Below are 23,275 nucleotides of genomic sequence, written 5' to 3' on the forward strand. Positions count from 1 at the left end.
TTTGAAACAAAAATGTAACTCCAGAGAACAATCAGTTCAGTCTTCTAGCAGCAGTTACATTACGTGGTCATAACCATTCTCTCTCCCTTACACAGTGGTCTCAAGGTGCACATTTTTAATGCATTTTAACAGTTTCCAACTAATGTTTTTTTATTTCTCTAGCTATTATTTTCTGTTGAAAGAAAACTAGTAAAGGTTGAATCAGGAAAGGGAAAACAAATGGGAAAAGATCAATATTAACACTCTACAAATATTGACTTAGCAAAGTGACTTGGTTGCTTTTCTCCCACCGGAATGGGTATTGAATGGATGACTTATTTAAAAGAAATTACCTGTAAAACTTATTAGCGTAGATAACACTCAATATTTTCAAGCAACAGTGTATATTTACCAATTAATGTATTCTGATCTGAGCAGGTTTGAAGATATTTCTTTCCAATTACCTTTCCTATAGAAGATTGTGATATATAATCTATATAATCAGGCTACTTAAGCATTTAAGACCCTAATAAGTTATTCAATTTTGAATTTCTCAATGCAATTTTATTCAAGAATGCTTTGCTTTATAGAAAGGCTTAGGTTGTTTTACCAAACTTTCACACCTGCAGAGCCTGTATCTGGTGAGGAAAGCATGAAGAACAATAAAACACCTCTATTCAGTAAGCTTCAGTAAGCTTTGAAGTTTTGTTGCTCGTGGTATCAATACTAACAGAGCAATACATGTGATTTGCACTGACTTCACTGATAACTGGTAACAAATTTCTATATCTGCCAAGCAGACTCAAACATTACAGGATCCATCTGGTTTGAATGAATAAACATTAGAATCCATATTTTGAAATCAGCATCATTATGATACTAAGGAGAGATCTAGTTTAGTGACCATAATTGGGAGTGGCATTCTGGCTGCTAAGTGCTACAGTTACTAAATGGAAAATCACATGACTGATGGTCTTATGACCTTACTTCCACTTCAGTTGTTAACTGAAGCAGCAAAGAATCACATGACTGCAAATTATTATTTTACTTTCTCCTTCTCTAATAACTGCTTGTCACAAAGCATGGGATGATGATCACTTAGGATGCTACAATGAAGAATGATTTTTTTTCTTTCATGTTTCTAACTTTGAATGGTTGCTGCATGAGGTAGGTGTTAAGTGAAGACTCTCTGTATGTCTTCTCATTATGAAGGAAAATTCACTAGGTTATGTTTTTCTCTCAATTATCAAACTAAAGTCTGAATAGAATATTCTCTGAAGTAAAAAAAGTGGTTATCAGTAAATGAATAAGATGAACTAACTTGTTAAATGACCAGGTATAATGAAATTTCCTAAGCTCATATCATTTATCCTATATTTATTGCTTGAATTTAGATATAAAAGCAAAGCACTGCTAGTATGTTTCCACAATCTTATTTGCTATTTTCTAAGCTGCAATTGTATTAAGTTATACTATTTAAGCAAAAAAGAAACACTTATTTATGGAACTTGTATACTATTTATTTTGCAATTGAGGGAAGAACACAAATTAAAACACAAATCACAGCCATTGATGATACTTCAGTAGTTCTGAGTCCACCTAATTTCAGAGGGAAGTCAAATATTTAATTAAGCTTATTGCACTACAGTCAATGGCACAGTTAAATATTTCCTGCTGGCTGCATCACAACCAATATTTGAAGTAAAATCTACTCATTCTCTCTGTTAAATCAATGGAATGATAAACAGATGGTTGATATACCATATTTTATGTTCAGTTGTTTCTTCAATTTTTGAAACAAAGTGATATATGAGTCAATGCATAATATACAAAGAAAAGAACTAGAATGACAGATTCTAGTCTCTAGCAATAATGACAAATTATAATTTTTGGCATTAATGAAGCTAAAGTTATTAATGAAATAATGGTGCCAAACTGACTCTGTCTACTGTAAAATATAGTGTAATAATATATAATATTTATTATTGTAACAGGCCTTTGAGATGGATTTTGCTTGGCTTGCTGAAGGACTGTACAATAGAGCAAAATATTCACATTTCTTGAAATGGATAGATTTGGTTTTTTTCAAAGCAATCAAAATGTGTAGTGATTCAAATTTCACTTTCTTGAATATAGTATTATTTAAATCTATTGTAAACTATTTAAAATTCATTAGCACAATAAAGTAAGGAGTCCAGTAGATTTAATTCTGCTAGTTGTTGGCAACTATAGTGGGTGGTGCGCACCTCCATTTCATTAGTGCAATACCACTAGTATACCAATACTAGTGCAATATTTTCAGGGAGGGCTTATTTTCAGGGGAGGGCTTATTTTCAGGGAGGGCTTATTTTCAGGGGAGGGCTTATTTTAGCACATGTGCTCAAAAGTCCAATTGGGCTTATTATCCAGAGAGGTCTTCTTTTCAGGGAAACGGTATTTTTGCAATCATTGTTGAATTAACAGGTTTTGGTGTAAAAATTATGTTGACTTTATTTTTCCAATTGCCACATTGCCTTGAGGGTCATACTTTGTTTTTGTTTTTTTTAAATTACAGCTATAGTTCTGCTTTATTGGCTTCAACTCACACCTTATATGCAGGTATAACATGTGACACACCTGTTCATTGCTGATGAAATCTATGATAAAATAGATTTGTATGGAGGCTTTAGATATCTGATTCCTAGCAGTTTTATCAATACACAGCAACACAGTATATTTGGGGCATACAAAGAAAAACCTGCATCTGCAATAATTTACAGCGCTTATTTACATTTTTAAATCATATTTAGAAATATTGATCACAATCCATATAGTTCCTTTAGGCACTGTATTGCTTAATGGCACTTTTACCTCTTTCTTTTTTAACAGCAGCCTCCAACGCTAAATGATTAACTGCAATATGAATTCTGCTAAGTTTCCAGTATAGTTTGTGAGAAGACTTCAGGTATGGGGGGGGGGGGAATCCTCCAAAGGCCTGGCAGCATTTATATCTACTTTCCACTGTTCATATTTTGCGATTAACCATTACATGGTATTTTTTCTATATGGCTATTTTAGTTACCCGAAGAGGTTGCTTAGCCTCCTTCTTTGACACAATGTTCATTAAAAAAAAACCTGGGGAAATCCCAATTCTCCAGAGAGATACTGTAAAATTCTGTTACCTGATATTATTTGTACTTCCTGGGAACTATACTTGCTATGAAATGCTAACTTGCCTCCAAAGACTTTTAAAACAAGGTATTTTACATTACAAAATGTACTTGTAAAGAACAGTTGGATGCTGGTAAGTGCCTTGAGACATTTCCACCTAGTTCATAACCTTCTATTTCAGCAAGTAGTTACAATTCATTTATGTACCTCAATTTGAAGAATATTGAAAGTTTGGTGCAGTGGATAAGGCATCAGTCTAGAAATCAGGGCACTGAGTTAAAGTCCTGCCTTAGGCATCTAGACAGTTGAGTGACCTTGGACTAGTCAATCCTAGGAAGGAAATTATGGCAAACCACTTCTGAAAAACCTTGCCAAGAAAACTGCAGAGATTTGCCCAGGTAGTCTCAGAGAATTGGACATGATTGAAAAGGGGAAGATGAAACATACCAGTTATATATGTTATAAATATTACAAATTATAAAGCAGAATTTATCTTATTTATCAATCATCATGCAGTCTGTCTCATTCTAACAATTTGACTTATCAGTAGTTTGATATAAACTAACAGATGTTCTTCAGACATCTCTAATTATATAAAAGGATTGAACTCAATACTGTCTGTACTGAATAGATCTTCAAATGGGCATTGGCAAATATTTGACATGTACTCAAGTGTCATGTGGACAAAGATGAAAGAAACATCAGGGAAAAGTTCACACATTCATCTTTAAAATGCAGATTACCAAAAGATAATGCTGATAATTGACCACCACTAACTGTAAAAAGCCACAAATACCGACCAAATAAGAAGACTACAAAAGAATTTTTGACAAAACCATTTTTTTGTATATTGGATAAATATATAAAAAAATTTAAAAGTATGTATTTCTTGTTTGCTCTGTATCAATTTCTTGCACTCAGCATGTTCTTGTAAATGATGGGTAGACAACCCATGAAACGCATGATCCCAGAAAACTGTAGGAATACCATATGCCAATTTGATTAGTGATTTGCAATGATTTGAGATTGCACCAAATGACTAATTTGGGGTAATTATTTTCCCCCAGTTTTTAAATGAAATAATCTGGTATATTAATCGTACAGTGGTCTTAATGCATCTATTTTGAGCCAAATTCTATGGTCCCCTCCATGGGGCATATCTAGCACTCGGTTGGATGGGGAAGCAGAAAGTAAACATCATATGAAAAAGGGTTCTCTTCCTCCTTTGACCTCATTTGTTTATCATAATTAATCCTTCCAGATGTGCTCCTGATACCTCACCCTTAAGATCCAACAACAATGTATAATAACAATGGAGGGCAGATAAGACAGGCAGTCAGCAGGCTGATGATCCAAAATAATGCTAAAATGGTTTCAAAGTATGAATCTATGTTTCCCAGATATAAGATGAAATAGTGAATTAAACACTCACATTCTATGCATCAATGATATTTTAACACACAGGAGTCAAACTTGCCTCATCACATTGCTGTCACATGACATTCCATGATGTTTTCTCCATTTGCGGAACTAGGGTAGGCGTGGCCTGAGTGTGACGCATGTGGCTGCCAGTTTGACACCCCTGTTAAACACTTCCTTAATATTTAAATTAAAAAACACCCAAATAAAGCTGTTGTTTTGATTCAGTTTTCCAAGTTACTTTTAGAGACAGCTAAATATGTTTCTCTGCAATCTTTATAAAACATTGTCTCTTCATAACGCTGATTTTTTTTTAACTTCAGAATTTTTAGAGAATGCATTTGCTTACAGAATGGCAATGTAGTGCTCTTCTGACTAAGTCACCAGACATCCTGTGAATAATGCAAACATATTTAGAGCCTATTTTTTTTAATTTGGAAGCTTCACTACACATCACCATCTGTCCATCCCCTCTGGTTATGGAAAATACATTAAAAATTAGCCAATGTACTTCCATTTCTGTAAAAAAGAAACCTTCACAAACTTCCACTTTTATTTATATTTCCATACAAAAGTGTAACATTAGTACACTGCTATTAAACCACGGTGGTTCTGGAACAGTTCACAATAATAATATCAAACTTGTAGGTCAATCATTGTGTTAAAACCCAGATTTTGGGTGCAATTCCAAAATGCATTTCATTAAAATTATAGCATCATGATAACATGCAAAAATGAAAATCCATGAAATTGGTACAAGATAATGTTCTACAGTGAATTGTTAGGTCTCCCAAGACAGAAACCTGAAGGTACCAAACTTCCTGTCTCTTGGGGACTGAACACATACACTTACTTTGGAGTAATACACAGATTATTCCTGCTGCAACCTGTTTTCCAGATATGCAGGTAGTCCTTGACTTATGACCACAGTTGGCATCGGAACTTCCATCACTATACAAGGTGGCTGTTCATCACTAAACAAGGGTTTGGAACTTCCACTACTAAACATGTGAATTGTGCCTGATTATATGACTTTTTTGCCATGGTCATTAAGCAAATTGTTGCAATTGTTAAGTGAATCTTGCTTGCTCCAATGACTTTGCTTGTCAGAAGCCAGTTGGAAGATTGCAAATGGTGATCATGTGATCCTGGGATGCTGCAAATGCATGCCAGTTGCCAAGCAACCAAAATTTTATTACATGATCACCGAGACACTGCAATGGTCGTAAATCTAAGGACCAGTCATGAGTCATGTTTTTCAGCACCATCATAATTTTGAATAGTTGCTAAATGAATGATCATATGTCAAGGACTATCTATACTTCGCTAATACGATTTCCCTAATCTGAATGTATGAAAGGTAGAGCTCACACATTGCACTGCCTTTCTGACGACTAAACAATCAGAAAGCAAAAAATAAATACATTTCAATTGTGCCAACTGCTGGCCATGTAGCACAGATTCCTGGAGATTAGAAGATTCAACCCTTATTCTCTACTACAATGTTCCATCGGCAAAATAGAAACAGAATGCTGTCTAAAATAAAGCTACTATTGACAACTGCTAGATTTTATTTTCCCACTGTCTAGATTTATACATTATGCTATGTCATGACTTCTTCTGACCATGGGTTGAATAAGCCTCAGTTTTTGGATCTGCATAACCTAAATTGTAAACCATAACTAACAAGCTACCATGGTAAGCTTTACATGCTAAGACCAAAACAAATATTTTATAATTCTTTGCAATCTAATTTCACATATTTAATTAATAATACAAACTCCACTAAACAGGGGTTTGAGGACCCCTGATGTACTTTATTGAATTGCTAAGTATGCATCAATAAAAATACGTTTTGTTAAAATTATTGTAAAAATTCAGCCAATTATTGCCAGAATTTGATTACCTTTGATGCAGTTAGTTGTGCTTTCTTTTTTCCAGAAAAGAGTCAAGTGAATGTAAATTCAGTAGGTCTATGGAAAACACACATCATCCACTACAAGTGACAACCCGTACAGCATTTCTTTTTAAACAATTATAATTAAGCAAGTCTTTTTCTCATGTATAACTAGTAAATGTCGATTGTCATTTTCTTTTTTTACCAAAAGTGATTTAAGCTTTTAGAAGATCATCAGAAAGTGCATTCAACTGTAGCATTCTGTTGGTAGAACAGCCTGTAAAATCATTTTACCCAGGGCTGACTTCTGAAAAATATATTTTGGTATAATAAATTGAATACATCAAGTTCAGTAAGAACACAACAATAGGTTGGGACCCCTTCAGGACTCATTGGAGCCTTACTTGAGAGGCCTAAATCACTTGCAACTTTTTGAATTATCTATGCCTTTTACACTTGGGAAAGAAAGATAATAATCGCTTATCAGGATAAAGTGCCCTATTTATAACAACTATTCGCTTTACTTGACAGTTTCATACTGTAGTGGAACAAGGAAGACCCCAGGGACACAGTCCAGTTACTGCAAACATGTGCCACTATAATAATTAAGGACCAGTGTTAGCACACACAAAGGAGTTCTAGCCAATGAGTAAACAAAAGAATGTTAATTTTATAGTCATCCATTCCATCAAGTATGAACATGTGTCTCTGGTCATGAACTCTGTCATTATTTAGCCATTTCTCATTTGGGCAGTTATGCACTATGCAGATTATTTAAGTGGAAGAAAGCTTTTTCACTATCTTTATTCAAATAAAAGCTGCATTGAAAGTTCAATAAAAAAAATATTGCTAGAGATAATTTTGGCAAGGCTTATATGGTGTGAAGCCAGATGTGGAATTTTCAAAGTCTAATTCCTATTATTTCTCCAGAACAATTATCTCATATTTACACTTAAAACTATTTTCCCTTCATAATGCTTTTCTGAGTCATTTATTTATCTATCAGCAAGACTAGAACACAACCATGCATATCTAATAATTCATATTGAATATTCTGCATGTAGTCCTTCCAATATGTTATTGATGTCAACTTGATGTCAGGTCTGCAATTATATTCCTTTTAGAATTTTGGCCTGCCACACTTTCTCTTATTTCATTATGCTGTTTCATTAGTATAGTCGATGGGAGGGGGGAATAGAAGGAGTAGGATTGTGGAATGTATTGTTTTTCATTCTTTACTAGAAGCCAAGATCATCCTTTGTCTCCTCACTTTCACACCTGACCGGAAGCAGCTGGGTGGAGACACCAGCGTGGAAGAAGAAGATTGGACCATGTGATGGATTGTGGGTGTGGGGACAAGATCATGAACTTTTAACTGGGTGGAATTCTGATGTCATTTCCAGTATTGGGATTCCATAACACAGATGTGCCTAAGATGTCTGTCTTATTAAATTGGAACAAAAAGTATAGTTTTGCCTTGGACTCTGATTTAATTCTGCATGATACTTGGAACGCTGACACTTGATATACTAGGGTAGTAAATCTGATTTGTACAAAAGGAAACTCTGTTAGTTCCTACACTTGTTCACTCTGCACAATTGAGGAGTTACTCAACTAATATGTCTTCTCTCAGATATTGCCCATAAAATGGCCACAACTGAATGAAAATGGCAAACAATGTAATGAAGATCTGTGCTTATAAGTATATTGATTGGGAGCTGTCCAGAATTGGCAACAAGATGGGCAGCTATATAAATGTTTAAATGTTTTAAATAAACCTCAATAAATAAATTGCATCTGCCAAATATTACTAAAAAGTGATGACAATTGGTAGCTGGGAAAGGGGGAAACCAATGTTTCTTCCATAGTGTACAAGAGAGATGAGTGACTCACAGGATCATTGAAGGAAAAAGATAGTTGGAGGTATTGTTGAGTTGCTTTAATGAGAACTCTCGATATTAGTGGAGAAGTGATTTTATGAATTGGGAAACAGCAATGTCGTATCACTGTATAGAAATGTTGATGTGCTCAATAGGTAGCCAGAAATAGGTAAGGCGGGGGAGGCCCAGATGCAATTAACTGATTTAACATTTAATTATATCTTAAATTTACATATAATTTAGAGACAATATGGTATAGTGAATCTTTCTAGATAGTGAGATGGACAGGCAGGATAGTTAGGGTCAGCAAAATTTATCTCTCAATCTGCAATGAATCCGTGTGGCTGATGACATTCTATAAGATTGAATGTAGAGGGATTTGTTCTGCTATGCATTGATTCAGGACAGCAATAACATATGACTGTTATTACAAGCAACCATTCATGTAGATTCACAGTCACAGTGACATTCTTCAAAACCTAAACCAGATCCCATTGGGGAAACAGCTAATTCCTAGGATATCATATAGATACTGACTCTCTATGCAATTAAAAAAAACCACCACCTTAATCTTTGTTAGAAACCAGTTCCAAACTCCCCCCCCCTTTTTTTTTTTACAAAATTAGTATTTACACTTGGAACTGGCAGAGTAAGTCAAAACATTTCATGGCATGTACAGAGAGCTTCTTCTTTCCAGAATGCAAGCATGACTATCCTTAGAATGTCTGAGATAACATTCATTTATTTATTTACAGTGTTATTTACAGTATTTTCCCACACTTGGAAATAAATATAATTTTCCTTTCAGTTATTCATGTTATTTAAACCTTTGTTGGTGCGCCCACATGTGTATGAGTAATGCAATAAAGTGCTCAACTGAGAACTGAATAGTTGCAGAGTGCATTGGTTTTCTGGGAACTTTTTAAAAAAAAAATAGAGAATGAAAGAAGAAAGAGTATTAAAATAGCAGACAGCGGACTTAATTTCATCTGTGAAACACCAAACGTCCTAAGACACTGCAATTCTTTTTAGGAAAACTTGTAGGTTAGCAGAATTCATCGTAATCAATATAGGAAAAATATCAGCCCAACTCTGGTTATTTTCATTGTGACTTTGCTTGACCGTTCCTAAAATAAAATCCAGAGTTTTAAGGCTGCCTCTTTTCTGTTTCTTGCCACAGCTCGCCTGCAAATAACTACGGGAAATTTTCTATTGGTGAGAATCTGATGGTACTCGAAAAGAACAAGAGGAAAGGAAAACGAAAAGAGAACGATAACAGCGAGCGGAATAAAAAGCCTCGGCCGCTCATACTAAGCCAAGCAAAGAGGAACGGCGTTTTCAGACTGATGTTCCCGCCCGGCCGCTTTTGAGCAGTGCACCGTTTGGACTTGGGGCGGGAGTCTCAGTTTCGCTGCCGAGGAAAGGCTTGGAAGTGGTCCCGATGCCGCGGTAAGACGGAAATTGAGGCGAGGGGGCAGCGGAGGGACACCGTTGCACAGGCGCACTGGCTGGCAGCGCAGGGCCGAGGTTGGGTTTGCTGGTCGCATTTCAATTCAGCAAGTCTTGTGCAGTAGGAACGCAGCCGAAGACCAACGAGTTCTGATGGTGCTACGGAGTGCCCGTTAAGAATGTCTGTAAGCCGGAGGACGGACAGAGACCTATTGCATTAATAACTGTCTTTCACTATACTGACAGAGGAGTGTATTTAGGTGCTGTTGTTTAGGTGTTGAGACTCGTCTAGAAAGAGTGCAGAGAAGAGCAACAAAGCTGATTAGGGGACTGGAGGCTAAAACATATGAAGAACGGTTGCAGGAGCTGGGTAGGTCTAGTTTAATAGAAAGAAGGACTAGAGGAGACATAACAGTGTTCCAATGTTTGGTTGCCCCAAAGTAGAGGGAGTCAACCTATTCTCCAGAGCACCCAAGGACTGGACTAGAAGCAATGGGTGGAAACTAATCAAGGAGAGAAGAAACTAAGACCTAAGGAGAGATTTGCCTGACAGAACAATCAGTGGAGCAACTTGCCTCCAGAAGCTGCGAATGCTCCAACACTGGAAGTTTTTAAGAAGATATGTCTGAAATGGTATAGGGTTTCCTGCCTAAGCAGGGGGTTGAACTTGAAGACCCTCAAGGCCCCTTCCAACTCTGTTATTCTATTCTAGGCAAGGTACTAATTTTTGCATGTTTGCCAAGTTAATTTTTCACTCTTGGCAGCGCCTGGCAGTGTCTGCAATTTTCTTGACAAGGCTTTTCTGGAAGTGGTTTGCCATTGCCTGTTACTTAGATCTAAAGAGTGACTGATGCAAGATCAGTTTATTGACTTTGTGCCTAGAATTCATGGTCTGGTTTATAGCCTGACACCTTAACATTTAGACTAAACTGCCACTAAGAATGTTATTAAAGCAGGAATATATAGAAATAACTATGGGAGTTGTGCTTTGGAGTGTGTACAGCCTATGAGTTTTCTCTGCCCCATGGTAATAAATATTTCTAACAGTGAATAGCCAGTCTGGTGTAGATTGTGAAAAACTTCCATGAACATATGGGGTAGAATATTCAGGTGAAAAGTTATTTGCACCTGCTTGTTAGACAGCCAAACATGCTTTAGCTTGATAAATTAGGAAAAAGTCCTGCTGAGTTTTATAATGTTTAGGTTGAGGATTTTTTTTTTGTTTACTTGAAAAGGTAAAAAATTCAGCACATATATCTCATTTTGTTTCTTTTTCACCTCTATTTATTTGTTAGTACTTTAGCATTGATGAGAATTCCCATTTAAATGCTTGTCCTAAACATTTACTTTTGAGATTTTATATTGTTTCAGAAAAAATTATATATTTAGCATAATAAAAGGATAGAAGAGGTTACTACTGTTGTTTGGGTTCACACATCACATTAATGATGTGGCTTAGCACAATGTTATTAGGATCTTCAGCAACCTATGATTAAATATGACTCCAACTAATAGTAAAGTTTTTATTTTGAACCAAGCATTCCTCTTGATAGCTGCTGCTGCTGGGAACTATACAATAATGATAATCCACTGAATAAACATAACTTATTCATAATTTTCACTGACCACTATCTAACTATTGGGGTTTGATTCATACCACATGCTATGCTAAATTATGGTTTATGGTTTAGTTTGACAGGCAAACATAGATAGTGCCATCCTAGTAAGATATGAAATTAAAGTAAAAAGTGAGCAACATCAAACTTTCAGTTTATACAAAATGCTAGACTATAATCTTCTTGACAATTTGATTGATTTTGGCTTTAAACATTATGTGAACCCAGCTGTAATCAGCATAGATTAGCAAGAGTTTTAAAAATATTCAGGCACATGTACATATGTGAACTGACATATATTTGACAGACTTCTGTTAATTCTCCAAGTCAATTTTTGGTGAGTTTAACGTGATGAAGGACAGCTGAGGACTAAATTCTGAAGTAATAAGGCAAATTGCTCCATTACGCAAGTAAATAAACAAGATTTTTTTTTGTTTGTCTCTGATATTATGAGGAGTTTTTATCTTTAAACTATGTCAGGTCTATTTCAGGATTTGCTAAACATTTTTATAGTTCTTTAAAATCAGAGATGCAGAAAATGTAGCCCAAAATCTGCAAAATCATGCACCAAAAGGCAAGACAAAAAACAATGGTTGGAAACTAACCAAGGAGAGAAGTAACCTAGAACTAAAAAGACATTTTCTAACGTGAGAACAATCAACCAATGGAATGGCTTGCATTCAGAAGTTTTGGATGCTCCACCACTGGAGGCTCAGAAAAGAGATTGGGCAACCATTTACCTGAAATGGTATAGGGTTCCAACTCTATTATTCTACATTCTATGTTCTGTATGTGACTCATTAATATTTCAAATTTCCCCAGAATGACTTGGATCAAATTCTAGATCTTGTATTTCCATTGCTGAGGGATTATGAGGTGTACAGTATAATGGATGTCTGAAGTATTTCAGAAGCTTAATGTATCCATGGAAATGGTGATAGTAATAATTTATTATGGTTGATCAGAATTCCCAGTTATTCACATAATTACTTTCTATTTTGAATAAAACCAAGAACATAAAATTATAACTAAGTCACTGAGCAAATCAGGGTATATTTAATTTATAGACAGTGAAAAAAAACTAACTACATTCAAAGAAATAAAATTTACAGGAATGATAAAAGCAACTGTACGAAAAATAATTCAAAATTGTCTGGATACTTTGCCAACTAGGGAATTATGAAGCAAGCCATTATGTTCTTATAGAAGGAACTATTGGCCATGAGCTATGGCTTCAATGGATCCTTTCTCACAAGGGCACAATCTCAATTTGTAAGAGGGTGGTTTTTTGCAGAATATTTGCCTTGAGACCAGCTTTTGAAAGAGGATTGAAATATGTTAATGTTCTTTTGGATTTAGGGATCCTTACTTAGTTTAAGTATCTTGCTGGTTCAAAAAAAGGCAGTTGACTACTCAGAAACACTTTCTTGGGTAGAGCAGATTGATCTGATTAAGCTTCCAATTTTGTAGCACTTTAAAACTATATGATTGTCATAGAAATATGAATTCTAGCTGCTTTTCATGTAATGCAGATTATACATGTTTTTTATCTAGACTAATTGATGTAACAATGGTAGATTCCTTGAGGTTAAATGAACAGGACAGCTATATGTTGCTGTTTTGGATTGCTGATTCTCAAGATGGCCAAAAAATGAATATAACCATGATTCATAACATAATATGTTTCAGACTGCTAAGAAGGTTATAGGATTTCCTTCAGAGCAAAAAACAAAATGAAACTATTGCTAGAATAGCTGACTTGTGCCTTAAGTTAGAAGTTACTATCTCCAGTCTTGTTGCTGAGAGATGATGGGAAGCTATTCAAAACATTCAAAATATGCCAAATTTCCAATATTATGTTGTCACACCAGCTTTAATGAATGGGTATATGTGCACCTTATCTTATAAAAACATAAGAATTCCATGTCACAACTGAGCCTATGCTCAAAAGACAGGAAGTGGTTCCAAGGCTTGTTAATCATTTATGATAGGTTTCTTTTGAAATCATCTGAGCAAGAATGTTATGACTTTACATCACTGGATTTCTTGGGAAAATAAATTTAATTTAAAGAGGCTTATGCATTTTTAGAGGCTCTATATTTACAGGGCCCTGTATTTAAAAAGAGAACATGCTGCTAAGAATTTTGTGAAATCGTTTTAGTTTTTCGTGAGGAATTTTGCAGGATTAGCCAGGATTGGGTATTGTGATGTCCAGTTGGCCTCGAGACAGAGTTAATTTGAAGCCATGCCTCTGTGCTCCTTGCTTCTGGTTCCCAGTTTCAACTCTGTCTGGCCGAAGAAAGACAGGTTGCTTTTGGTTCCTGATTCTTCCAAAAACAATCCAGTGCCATCCTGCAAATTCCTTCTCCCTGCCTTCTTCCCCTTGCCTCCATTTGATACCTGGAAGCCTCCCCTTGGTGTGGCTCGTTCCCGGCCGGCGGTAAGGGATTTAAAAGTTGCTTCTTGGGGCTTTAGATGCAGGACGCTATTATGGTGGCCATTTTGGGGCCTCAATTCCTGTAGGCTGCATGGGTTGGGACAGAGGCTACTATGAAGCCTCATTTTCATCCCTGCCTTCCTGGGTGGCAATCCTTTCTATAGCGGCAGCAGCAGCAAGGCCCTGCAGGCCCAGATCGACACCAGGAGGCCCAGAGCTGCGCAGCTTGCAAAAGGGGCAGGAAAGGTCTACCAGAGGCTGATTTCGTCACGTGGAGACCGTGAGTGATTGGGGGAAGCAGTTTTTGGTCACTGCTGTTTTTGGTGGGCTGAGCCTGGTGGGGCCCTGACCTGGTGCCATGGCAGAGGCAGAAGAGAGGCTGGATTCCCCCCCTCCCATTGTCTCCTGGGGAGGGGACATCCAGTGGGGCCTGAGTGAGGCCCACAGCCTCTGTGAGAATGTGAAAAACTGCAGCAGCTAGAAAATCCTCCAAGGCCTTGCAGAAGGATGAGGAAAGGAGGCCCAGAGCTCTGGAAAAGCAGGTGTCCAGGGCTGAACAGAGGGGTAGGTCTAGTTCTCCCTTGAGGTCTAGATTGCCCATTAGATCCAGGTCAAGGTCTCCTCACGGGGGATTCCCCAGTATATCTCAGGGACATTTCACCTCCCCCCTCACTCTCCATGTTAGAACAGGGCCCCTATCTAAGGGATCCTTTTCAGGGCAGGGGGGATAGTCCCATCAGGCCATCATTGGCTCCACAGTCTGAAGGCTGTGCACAAGAGGAGGAGGGGAATTCCTTCGTTAGAGACACGGAGCAGCTTCCAGCAAGCATTCAGAGGTTTATCTCCTCTGCAATTTCACATGGAATTTCTGCTGGGTTACAGAAAGGGTCTGTGCGACCTGCAATGGTGGCAAAGGTCCCTGGGAGGGTGCCACTGCTCAGGCCAGGCCAAGGCCTTCCCACTTGGAGGTGCGCCGGCCTGTTTCTCCTTCTCTGGCTAGCGAGGGTTCCATGGCGAGGGATCAGGTTCAGAGAGAGGTAGATATGTCTGATGATGAGGATCCCTCAAAACCTGAGGCACCGGCATTCTCTGGTCTGTTCCCTCCGGATTTATTCAAGTCACTGTTGCGCAAGGCCAGGGCCACAGCACAACTGGGTGAGACGGAGGGCGCCAAGTCAGGTGCGAAGGAGGGTGGTCCGAAGAAAAAGCCGGAGGATCGAGTTTACTCAGAGCCTCCTCCAGCGAAGGAAGACATCCCTGCCCCTAAGTTGTTCCTAGAGGTAGTTAAGAAGCAGTGGGAAAAGCCAGGAACATTTCTCAACCCCAGCAGCAGTGATAGGAGGTTCTTTAACATGGAATCTAGTTTCTCTGAAGCATTGCATGTGCCCACAGTGGACTCTCCAGTGATGGCATTGGCGTCCACGTCAACGGTAGTGTCCAGTGATGTGGCTGATTACTTGAAGGCCGAGGACAAGAAGGCGGAGCTGACCCTTTGTAAAACATTCCAGTCTTCCGCATGGGCCATCAAGGCAGCTGCCTCTGCGTCATTCTTCAGCCACATGGCTATCATTTGGCTACAACAGGATTCCACCTGAGGAGGTACGTACTCATCAAGATCTCAACAAGCTGGTTGCTGTTGCTCAATTCTCTGCGGACGCCACTCTGCATGCCATGAAGTAGGCCTCACAGGCAATGGTGGCCTCGGTGACCTCCTGACGTCTCCTGTGGCTGAGAGGGTGGCAAGCGGAGAACAAGACAAAGTGGCACCTGGCATCATTGCCTTATTCCGGAAGATCCTTTTTGGTACCCCATTGGACCCAATCCTCGTTGAGGACAAGAATAAAAAGTAGGTCATGCCTATGCCAGCAAAGAAGTAAGTCAGAGCAAAAATCTGTGTCTTACTTTCGGAAGCAGTCCTATTGTCAGTCAGATCAGGAAGCGCAGCACAGCAGGTATTTTCCGAGATCGGATAGGCAGTCGGATAGGTACTACACCAGGGATAGGCCTAGGTTCCAAATCCCAGGGGAAGAGGCCCTTTCGGGGGGGAGATGGCCATCTCTACAGCCGGGGCAGATAGGTCAATAGCGACCCCACCCATAGGCGGCAGACTGCTTCTGTTTGCCGATGCCTGGGCTGAGATTACCACTGACGCCTGGGTTTTGAATACCATAAGATTTGGCCTGCGCCTAGAGTTTCTCTCCATTCTACCGAACCACTTTTGGATGTTTTTGGTTGCCAAGAGTAAAGATAAATGCTCTTTCATGAGGCAGGCGATCCGACACCTCCTCGAGATTAGGGTGGTGGAACAGGTTCGACCGGACCAAATGGGTCAGGTTTCTATTCCAACCACTTTGTCGTTCCGAAGAGTTCAGGGGGATGGAGGGCGATTCTGGATCTTAAACTGCTAAATTTTCACTTAGTCTATAGAAGATTCAAGATGGCATCGCTTAAATCCATCTTGGCGGGGGTCAGGCACAATGACTTCATGGCCTCCATCGACCTGACAGAGGCTTATCTCCATATCCCCATCTTCCCTGGCCATTGTAAGTATCTCAAGTTCTCCTATTTAGGTAGCCACTACCAGTATAGGGCCCTACCGTTTGGCTTGGCGTCGGCGCCTCGGACCTTCACTAAGGTCCTAGCTGCAGTGGCAGCTTACCTCCATGAGCACTCTGTCAGGGTCCAATGCTTTCTCGATGACATCTTAGTCCAAGCAGCATCGTTTGACCGGGTGAGGGAGGATCTTTTGTTGGTAGTATCCACACTACAGCAGTTAGATTTTTCAGTTAACCTAGATAAGAGTTCCCTCGTTCCTGCCACCAGGATTCCTCACCTGGGGACCATCATAGATTCTAAGCTGGGGAAGGTGTTCCTGTCCCACGACCGTAAAGTTAGTTTGTTAGCCTTAGTTAGACAAGTTAGAAGTCAACGTTTTGTTCCTGTAGTAGTGCTCTCCAGCTTGCTGGGGAAATTCATTTCTTGCATAGACGTGGTGCCTTGGGCTCGTCTACACGGAGGCCGCTCCAGTGGCGTCTCCTGCAGCATCAGAGGTCAAACTCCAGCAATTCCAAGGAAAAGGTTCCAGTGACACCACAGGTGCAGCTGTCATTGAGGTGGTGGCTCTTCCCAGTGCTACAAGGGAGCTGCGAGTTCAGGGAGCTGGAGCGCCTCATCCTGACAACGGACACCAGCTTGTACGGGTAGGGAGCTCTCTTGGAGTCCTGGATGGCGCAGGGGCGTTGGACCTGGTTGGACCTCCAACACAATATAAATTGGCTGGAACTGTGAGCAATTCACTTGGGGGCAATTCACTTCAAGGACCATGTTTGGGATCAAGACGTCTTGGTGCTGACCGACAACATGGCGACGAAGGCCCACGTCAACCGACAGGGCAGCACACACTCCAGGGCTCTTCGAACCGAGGCGATGGCACTCGGCGCCTGGGCGGAGAGGCATCTTCGATCGCTCAGGGTGGAGCACATCACAAGAGTTAACAACCATCAAGCCGACTGGCTCAGTCGGGCCACGGTCGACCACTGGGAGTGGAGCCTTTCTCCGAAACTGTTCCAGGGTATCTGCTCCAGGTTCGGCCATCTGGAGGTGGACCTGTTTGCCACACCGCAGAACGCTCAGGTGAATTGGTTCTTCTCTCGGTTCCTGGCTCGGGGGACGGAGGCAGTCAATACGCTTCGGATTCCGTGGCCAGAGGGCGTGCTCTACGCCTTCCCTCCCCTTCCCCTTCTTCCTGGGGTAGTTCGGAAAGTGATATCAGAGAAGGCAGAGCTCATCTTAGTGGCGCCCTACTGGCCATGCTAGGCGTGGTTTACGCACCTAATGTGCCTGTCAGTGTCACACCTGTGGAGGATCCCGGGGAGAGATGTGGACCTTAGACAGGGGAACCTGGTGCATCCCGAGCCACAGTGGCTGCAGCTAGCCATGTGGAGATTGAGCGGGAGCGCCTAAGGGCTGCCCAGCTTTCACAGAGGGTGATCTCCACAATTGAGGCTTCACGCAAGGGTTCCACCACTAGGATTTATGATTCCACTTGGCGGGTCCTTGCAGAGTGGCGCCGGGTCTTGGGAGCAAATCCTCGCGAGGCTTTGGTACCACACGTCTTGGAGTTCCTCCAAGATGGATTGGATAGGGGGCTTTCACAAAACCTCCTGCAAAACCTCCTAAAGCAACAGTTCAGGTAACACCAACTGTCACTTTACCAATAGAATAACATATACGGCTGAATAGTTGAATAGTGGAGTCCTTGATGCTCTCTGAGCTTAGTTGTTTGATCATAGATGTTTCATTACCTGACTAGGTACTATCATTGATACTAGTGAGCATGGTGTTTGCTCTGGATTTGTCTCCTTAGTACCCTGATCCTGAAAGCCTATGAAGAATTAAGGAACCAATGAAAAATATGTACTCTAATCAAAGGAAGTATGAATGAGAAAGCCATTCCCCCTCCAACAATGGCAAGGCAAGTTGCTGTTTATAAATAGGGAGTAAACAACATACACAGTACCATTAATGAGTGTGTACTCTGTACACTGTACCTAGTCAGGTTATTAAATATCTGCAAGCAAACAAGCTCAGAGAATACCAAAGACTCAACTGTTCAGCTTTGATTGTCTCTTGGAAAGAATACAAATGGCTCTTACCCAGTGGTGGGATTCAAATTTTTTTACTACCAGTTCTATGGGCGTGGCTTGATGGGCATGGCATGGCGTGGCTTGGTGGGTGTGGCTTGGTGGGCGTGGCAGGGGAAGGATACTGTAAAATCTCCATTCCCTCCCCACTCCAGGGGACGGTTACTGCAAAATCCCCATTTTCACCTGATTAGCTCGGACTCAGGAGGCAGAGATTAGTTGAAGGTGGGGCCAGTAAGAGGTGGTATTTACCGGTTCTCCGAACAACTGAAAATTTCCTACCATTTCTCCAGAACTGGTCATAACCTGCTGAATACCATCTCTGCTGCTTTCATGAAAACATAAATACCATATAATTTACGGTAGCTTATTCTTTTCATACACAAAAAATGTTTTTTTCAGTAATCCCTTTTCAAAATAATCCTAAAATCAAAACTAGCAATATCAAAGATGTCCTTAAACTTTTCTCATTATGTTTCATCTCAAGAGAATAAAGTAAAAATATTTTGGTGAAGATTGGCTTGAGTGTTGGCCTTGCTTATATGTTTTTACATGGAAGCATGTCTCATTGAATTCTTAAAACTTAACTTTTGAGAAGATGAGAACTAATAGGCAGCTTTAGCCAAAGCACATCATGTACACTGTTATACATTTCATTGATTCACAGTCCCATTTAGCTATTTGATCTAAATGATAAACCAGTCCTGCTTAAATAAAGTGTATTTTCTCCTCCTCTAACTGTATGATATAGAAGAGCAATACAAAAGAAACGTAATAAATGCTTCTCAGATTATGCTTTCTTTTTCACAATATAGCCTTGAATTGATGCCCCTTCACTTTCCCATTTAAGAAATGTCATTCCCTAAATCTGTAAAGGTCTTTGCAGCTGTTGAGTTTTACTACTATTGCATAGGGGAAATATGTACCTAAAATAATTGTGTAACAGAAATGTGGCAACACGATTTTTCTTCTCCTGGTAAAGTAGTAATTTCTTGGACTGCGAATGGCTAACGAGTTCAATTATTTCCAAGTTTTCAGCATCTCCACAGGCAGCGGAAAGAAAATTTGGGTATGCTGTAACTCTGCTGCCACCCAAAGTCTCTGACAGATTTTAAATAGCATACTGCTTGGCCAGTCTACCATTTTTCCAAATCCCCCCCCCCCCCTCAGTTTGCTATAGTTTAATGGGATTTTCATGTAGTTTGCCATTTATCCTAATCATAAAGCTATCTTGGGTGCAGATTCCACTGTACTTTTGCTTCCAGCTTTCTTTGAAGTCCACCATAAAAACTTCCATCATAACATGCCTTAGTGTCAAATGCAAATACTTGTCCCCTACAGCATCTTTGCAGAGTGAATGTATTAATGTACACAGCGTTTCCTTGCTGCCACTGAGATACAGAAGATCTAATGGAGTCTGCATTATTTAAGCAATACAGGGCACTATGTTTTAAAAAGAACATTCTGTTAAGAATTTTGTCAAATTTTTTCAGCTTTGATTGTATCTTGGCAAGAATGCAAGTGGCTTTTAACATGAAAAATGTAAATACCATACAGCGTTGCTTGTTTGTTTTAAAGACAAAAATGTTGTTTTTATTTCCATTTCAAGCTAGCAGTTCTAAAGTCATACTTCAAAGATGTCCTTAAACTTTTCTCATATGTTTCATTTCAAAAAATAATTAAAGTAAAAATACTTTGTGGGAGATTGGCTTGGGGTTTGGCATTGCACACAGGCGCCATTTATGCAGGTAATTTTTTGTGAGGTTTGCTCAGTCTAGCACTATGGTTGTTTGGAAACGGGAAAATGGCCTGTTTCCAATGTGATACCTGTAATGTTCTTTTCTAAAATGAAAACCCTCTGCAGACATTGTTTAATGAAAAATTATCTTCTGATGCATTTATTAAATGATTTTAAAGGTTCTTAGTACCTCTACAGGGAAAAAAGGCCCTTTAAATATTGTTAAGATTTTAAAAGGTACATTGGAGTTTTCTCTGGGAACAATAGCCTTAATTTATGTTGACCTTTCTTTCTTTAAAGTATTTAGTCTGCATTCAATAAAATTCTAACGACTGCTCTTTAGAAGACAGCTGTACAATCTAAAATATTATAAATATTCAGCTTTCCATTTCTAGTATTGCCATTAACAGCTGAACATCTAGTTCAGGAAAACAGATTTTACAGAGGAAGCTGGCACATTCCTGAATCAGTACAGTGAAGAATGCGAGAAAATATTTTCTTATGGTTTAGGGACCTGTAAAGTCATAGAGCATCTGCTCCTTAATTCAGTCATAGTCTAGCAGCACTGAATCATGTTAAGAGCTGAAATGTAAGAATTGCTTTTTTCACCTTGAAAAATAAGGAGGTAAGTTACTATGCAATTCTGTATAACAATGTTCATTGTTAGTACTTTATAGTTAATAAATATTTTGGGTAATCTGATATTGGTATTCTGGTATTCTAATCAAAGTGTTTATTCCAGTTGTATGCCACCTGTGAGAAAACGGCACGGTTTTCAAAGCAGTATTTACCAACTTGTACAATGTATACCTGTATGAGATTAGCTCTTACTGTAAGAAAATGTTGTTTGCATGTGGTTAGGGTTAGTTAATGGGGATTATTACTAGCTACCAGTAAAGGATTTTCTTAGATTAAAATTTCCCTTTGCTTTCCGTCTTTTGTAGTGCTAAAAGAGCTTTGAAGCTGGAAAATCTTATTCCAGAAAAAGTAAGTATTTAAATTATTTTGTAAATTATTTTGTAGAAAATGTGTGTTTGTAAATAAGCAACATTTCAGAAAAAATATATAAACAATTTAATAATAATACTGTGTAGAAGCTAGAGATCTTTGAAAAAATGCTATTTTATATAATAATCTAGCTTTGCATGAAACAATTGACTATAAACTAAGGAAATATAGTGCTGTTCTTTGTTTTGTTATATTCAAATCTCTTTGTTATATTCAAATCTCTCTCCAATACCAAATGTTTTTATGACATTGTTTATTAGAAATTTGTTTTATAATTAGTGAAGCAAATGCACTGCTATCTGAATCTACATATAACAATATGCAATTATGATAATAGTATAATCTGCATATTATAAACTGCAAAATTGAAAGCAAAACAAAGACATTTTTATGATGAGAATGTAATTAGCTGAGAGAAGTAATTTAACCTAAAATAATATATTGTAACATTGTATTAAATTACCCATTCGGTTATCACAATAAAAATAAAATTATATTGTTTTTGTGTTTCTCTCGTTCTCCTTTGGTAAATGTGACACTGTGTGTTTGTAAACCCATTGTGTCATGACATATGCCAGTTTATTTTCTTCCAATTAATGGGTGTTTCTGTGAAGCTAAACCAGGTAGCTTGTGGAAGAGAACAAATAATAGGAAAATATATCAAAATGTAAATAAAATGAATTTCCATTTTTGTTTGCATGTGCAATGTTTTTTTTTAATTTTATAGAGATTTGCTACAGTTTAGCTAAACTGAAAATTTGACCTTGCTAAAATATGTATATTTTCTCTTTGTTTGGATTGAAACAAAATTCAAGCCAAACAAATAACAATCATTAGCAATGTAATTTGCAATTTCATTTTCTATTATTCATTATGTGCTGTAAATACAGCTGTGACTGTAATTTTGCATCTGTTTTCTAGGTCAGAAGGGTGTTTTTGGAAACAAGCGATCCAGCTTGAAATTATTTTATTCTACCCTAAAGCTGCTTTTTCTTCTGAAATGGAAATTTAAAAGGGGGAAAATGTTTATTTTAAGAATAATTATTTGGCATGTTTGCTTAGTCAGATCTCTTGCTGCAGGTTTATAATTTCATTACTTTTTCAAAAATCAAAGGTAAAATTAATCACGAAAATTGGGAGAACTACTTTTTTTGCTCAGAGTGAAAACTGTATTGCTAAATGTTGCAAGAAAGTGTTCAGATTACAAGACTACCATAATATATCTCATCCAGAGGTAGTTTCTATGGGCTGTTTTGAGAATATATGTAGGTGATAGAAACTTCAATTTGTAATCCTAAAAATTAAATCCTGAATGTTCTTAATTTCTTATTTCGTTCTACCTTTCCTCCTTTCCCTCCACTTTCCCCTAAATTTTGGGTAGTAAAACTAGAGTTAGAAATGTCTTGCTCTTTATATGGCATTTAATAAATATTAAGTTAATAATAATAAAAAACCTGCAGCTATCAGGCTCAAGTCGAAGATTAGACAGCAAAATCTAATTGATTCCAATCCTTTATTTGCTTACACCTAATAGAGAGAATCTTGCCAGATTAAAGCTATAACCTTCTAACCTAATAGAAGTACCCCTGAGAGATTATAGGATGTTGCTTCCTTGAATTTCTTCCTCCCTCTTCCATCCAGTTCAGGACTGTGCAGTCTCTTATTTTGGGCTTTTCTCTGGAGTGTACTGTCTCCTCCCTGGTAAATGGTGGTGCTTTTGCTACCCCCCCCCGCCTCCTCCAGTTATACATTCTATTACAGCGGCAAAGATATTTCCAATTATGAATGAGCGATAAACGTTATTAATGTTTATTTATACACAAACATTAATGTTTAACAATATGGCAATGTGGAAAGGAATACAGAATTTTATATTAAATAGTAATTCTGTTATGTTTAGTTATAATGTGATGCTGAAGGAAACGGCAAAAGTTCATCATATTCAGATTCTGGCTTCCATCTTTACAATGCTTCTATTGAGGTAAAAGGTTCCCTTTCTCCTGAATCATCTATAAGTAGTGTCTGAGGAGGATTATCTAACAGATTAGTTTGTACAGCA

General features: G+C 38.5%; 1 protein-coding gene across 1 annotated transcript in view; it reads left to right on the forward strand.

Moving 5' to 3' along the window:
- Nucleotides 1-9,691: 9,691 nt before the first annotated feature.
- ITGB3BP (integrin subunit beta 3 binding protein) overlaps nt 9,692-23,275 on the forward strand; it is a 45,801-nt gene continuing 32,217 nt past the window's right edge. The window contains exons 1-2 of the mRNA XM_032218942.1: nt 9,692-9,774; nt 21,153-21,195. Of these exons, the coding sequence (XP_032074833.1) occupies nt 9,767-9,774; nt 21,153-21,195 (51 nt within the window). The 5' untranslated portion in view covers nt 9,692-9,766. The remainder of the gene's footprint in view (nt 9,775-21,152; nt 21,196-23,275) is intronic.

Source organism: Thamnophis elegans, chromosome 5, assembly GCF_009769535.1.
Source record: "Thamnophis elegans isolate rThaEle1 chromosome 5, rThaEle1.pri, whole genome shotgun sequence".
In the NCBI taxonomy this organism is placed as follows: Eukaryota; Metazoa; Chordata; class Lepidosauria; order Squamata; family Colubridae; genus Thamnophis; species Thamnophis elegans.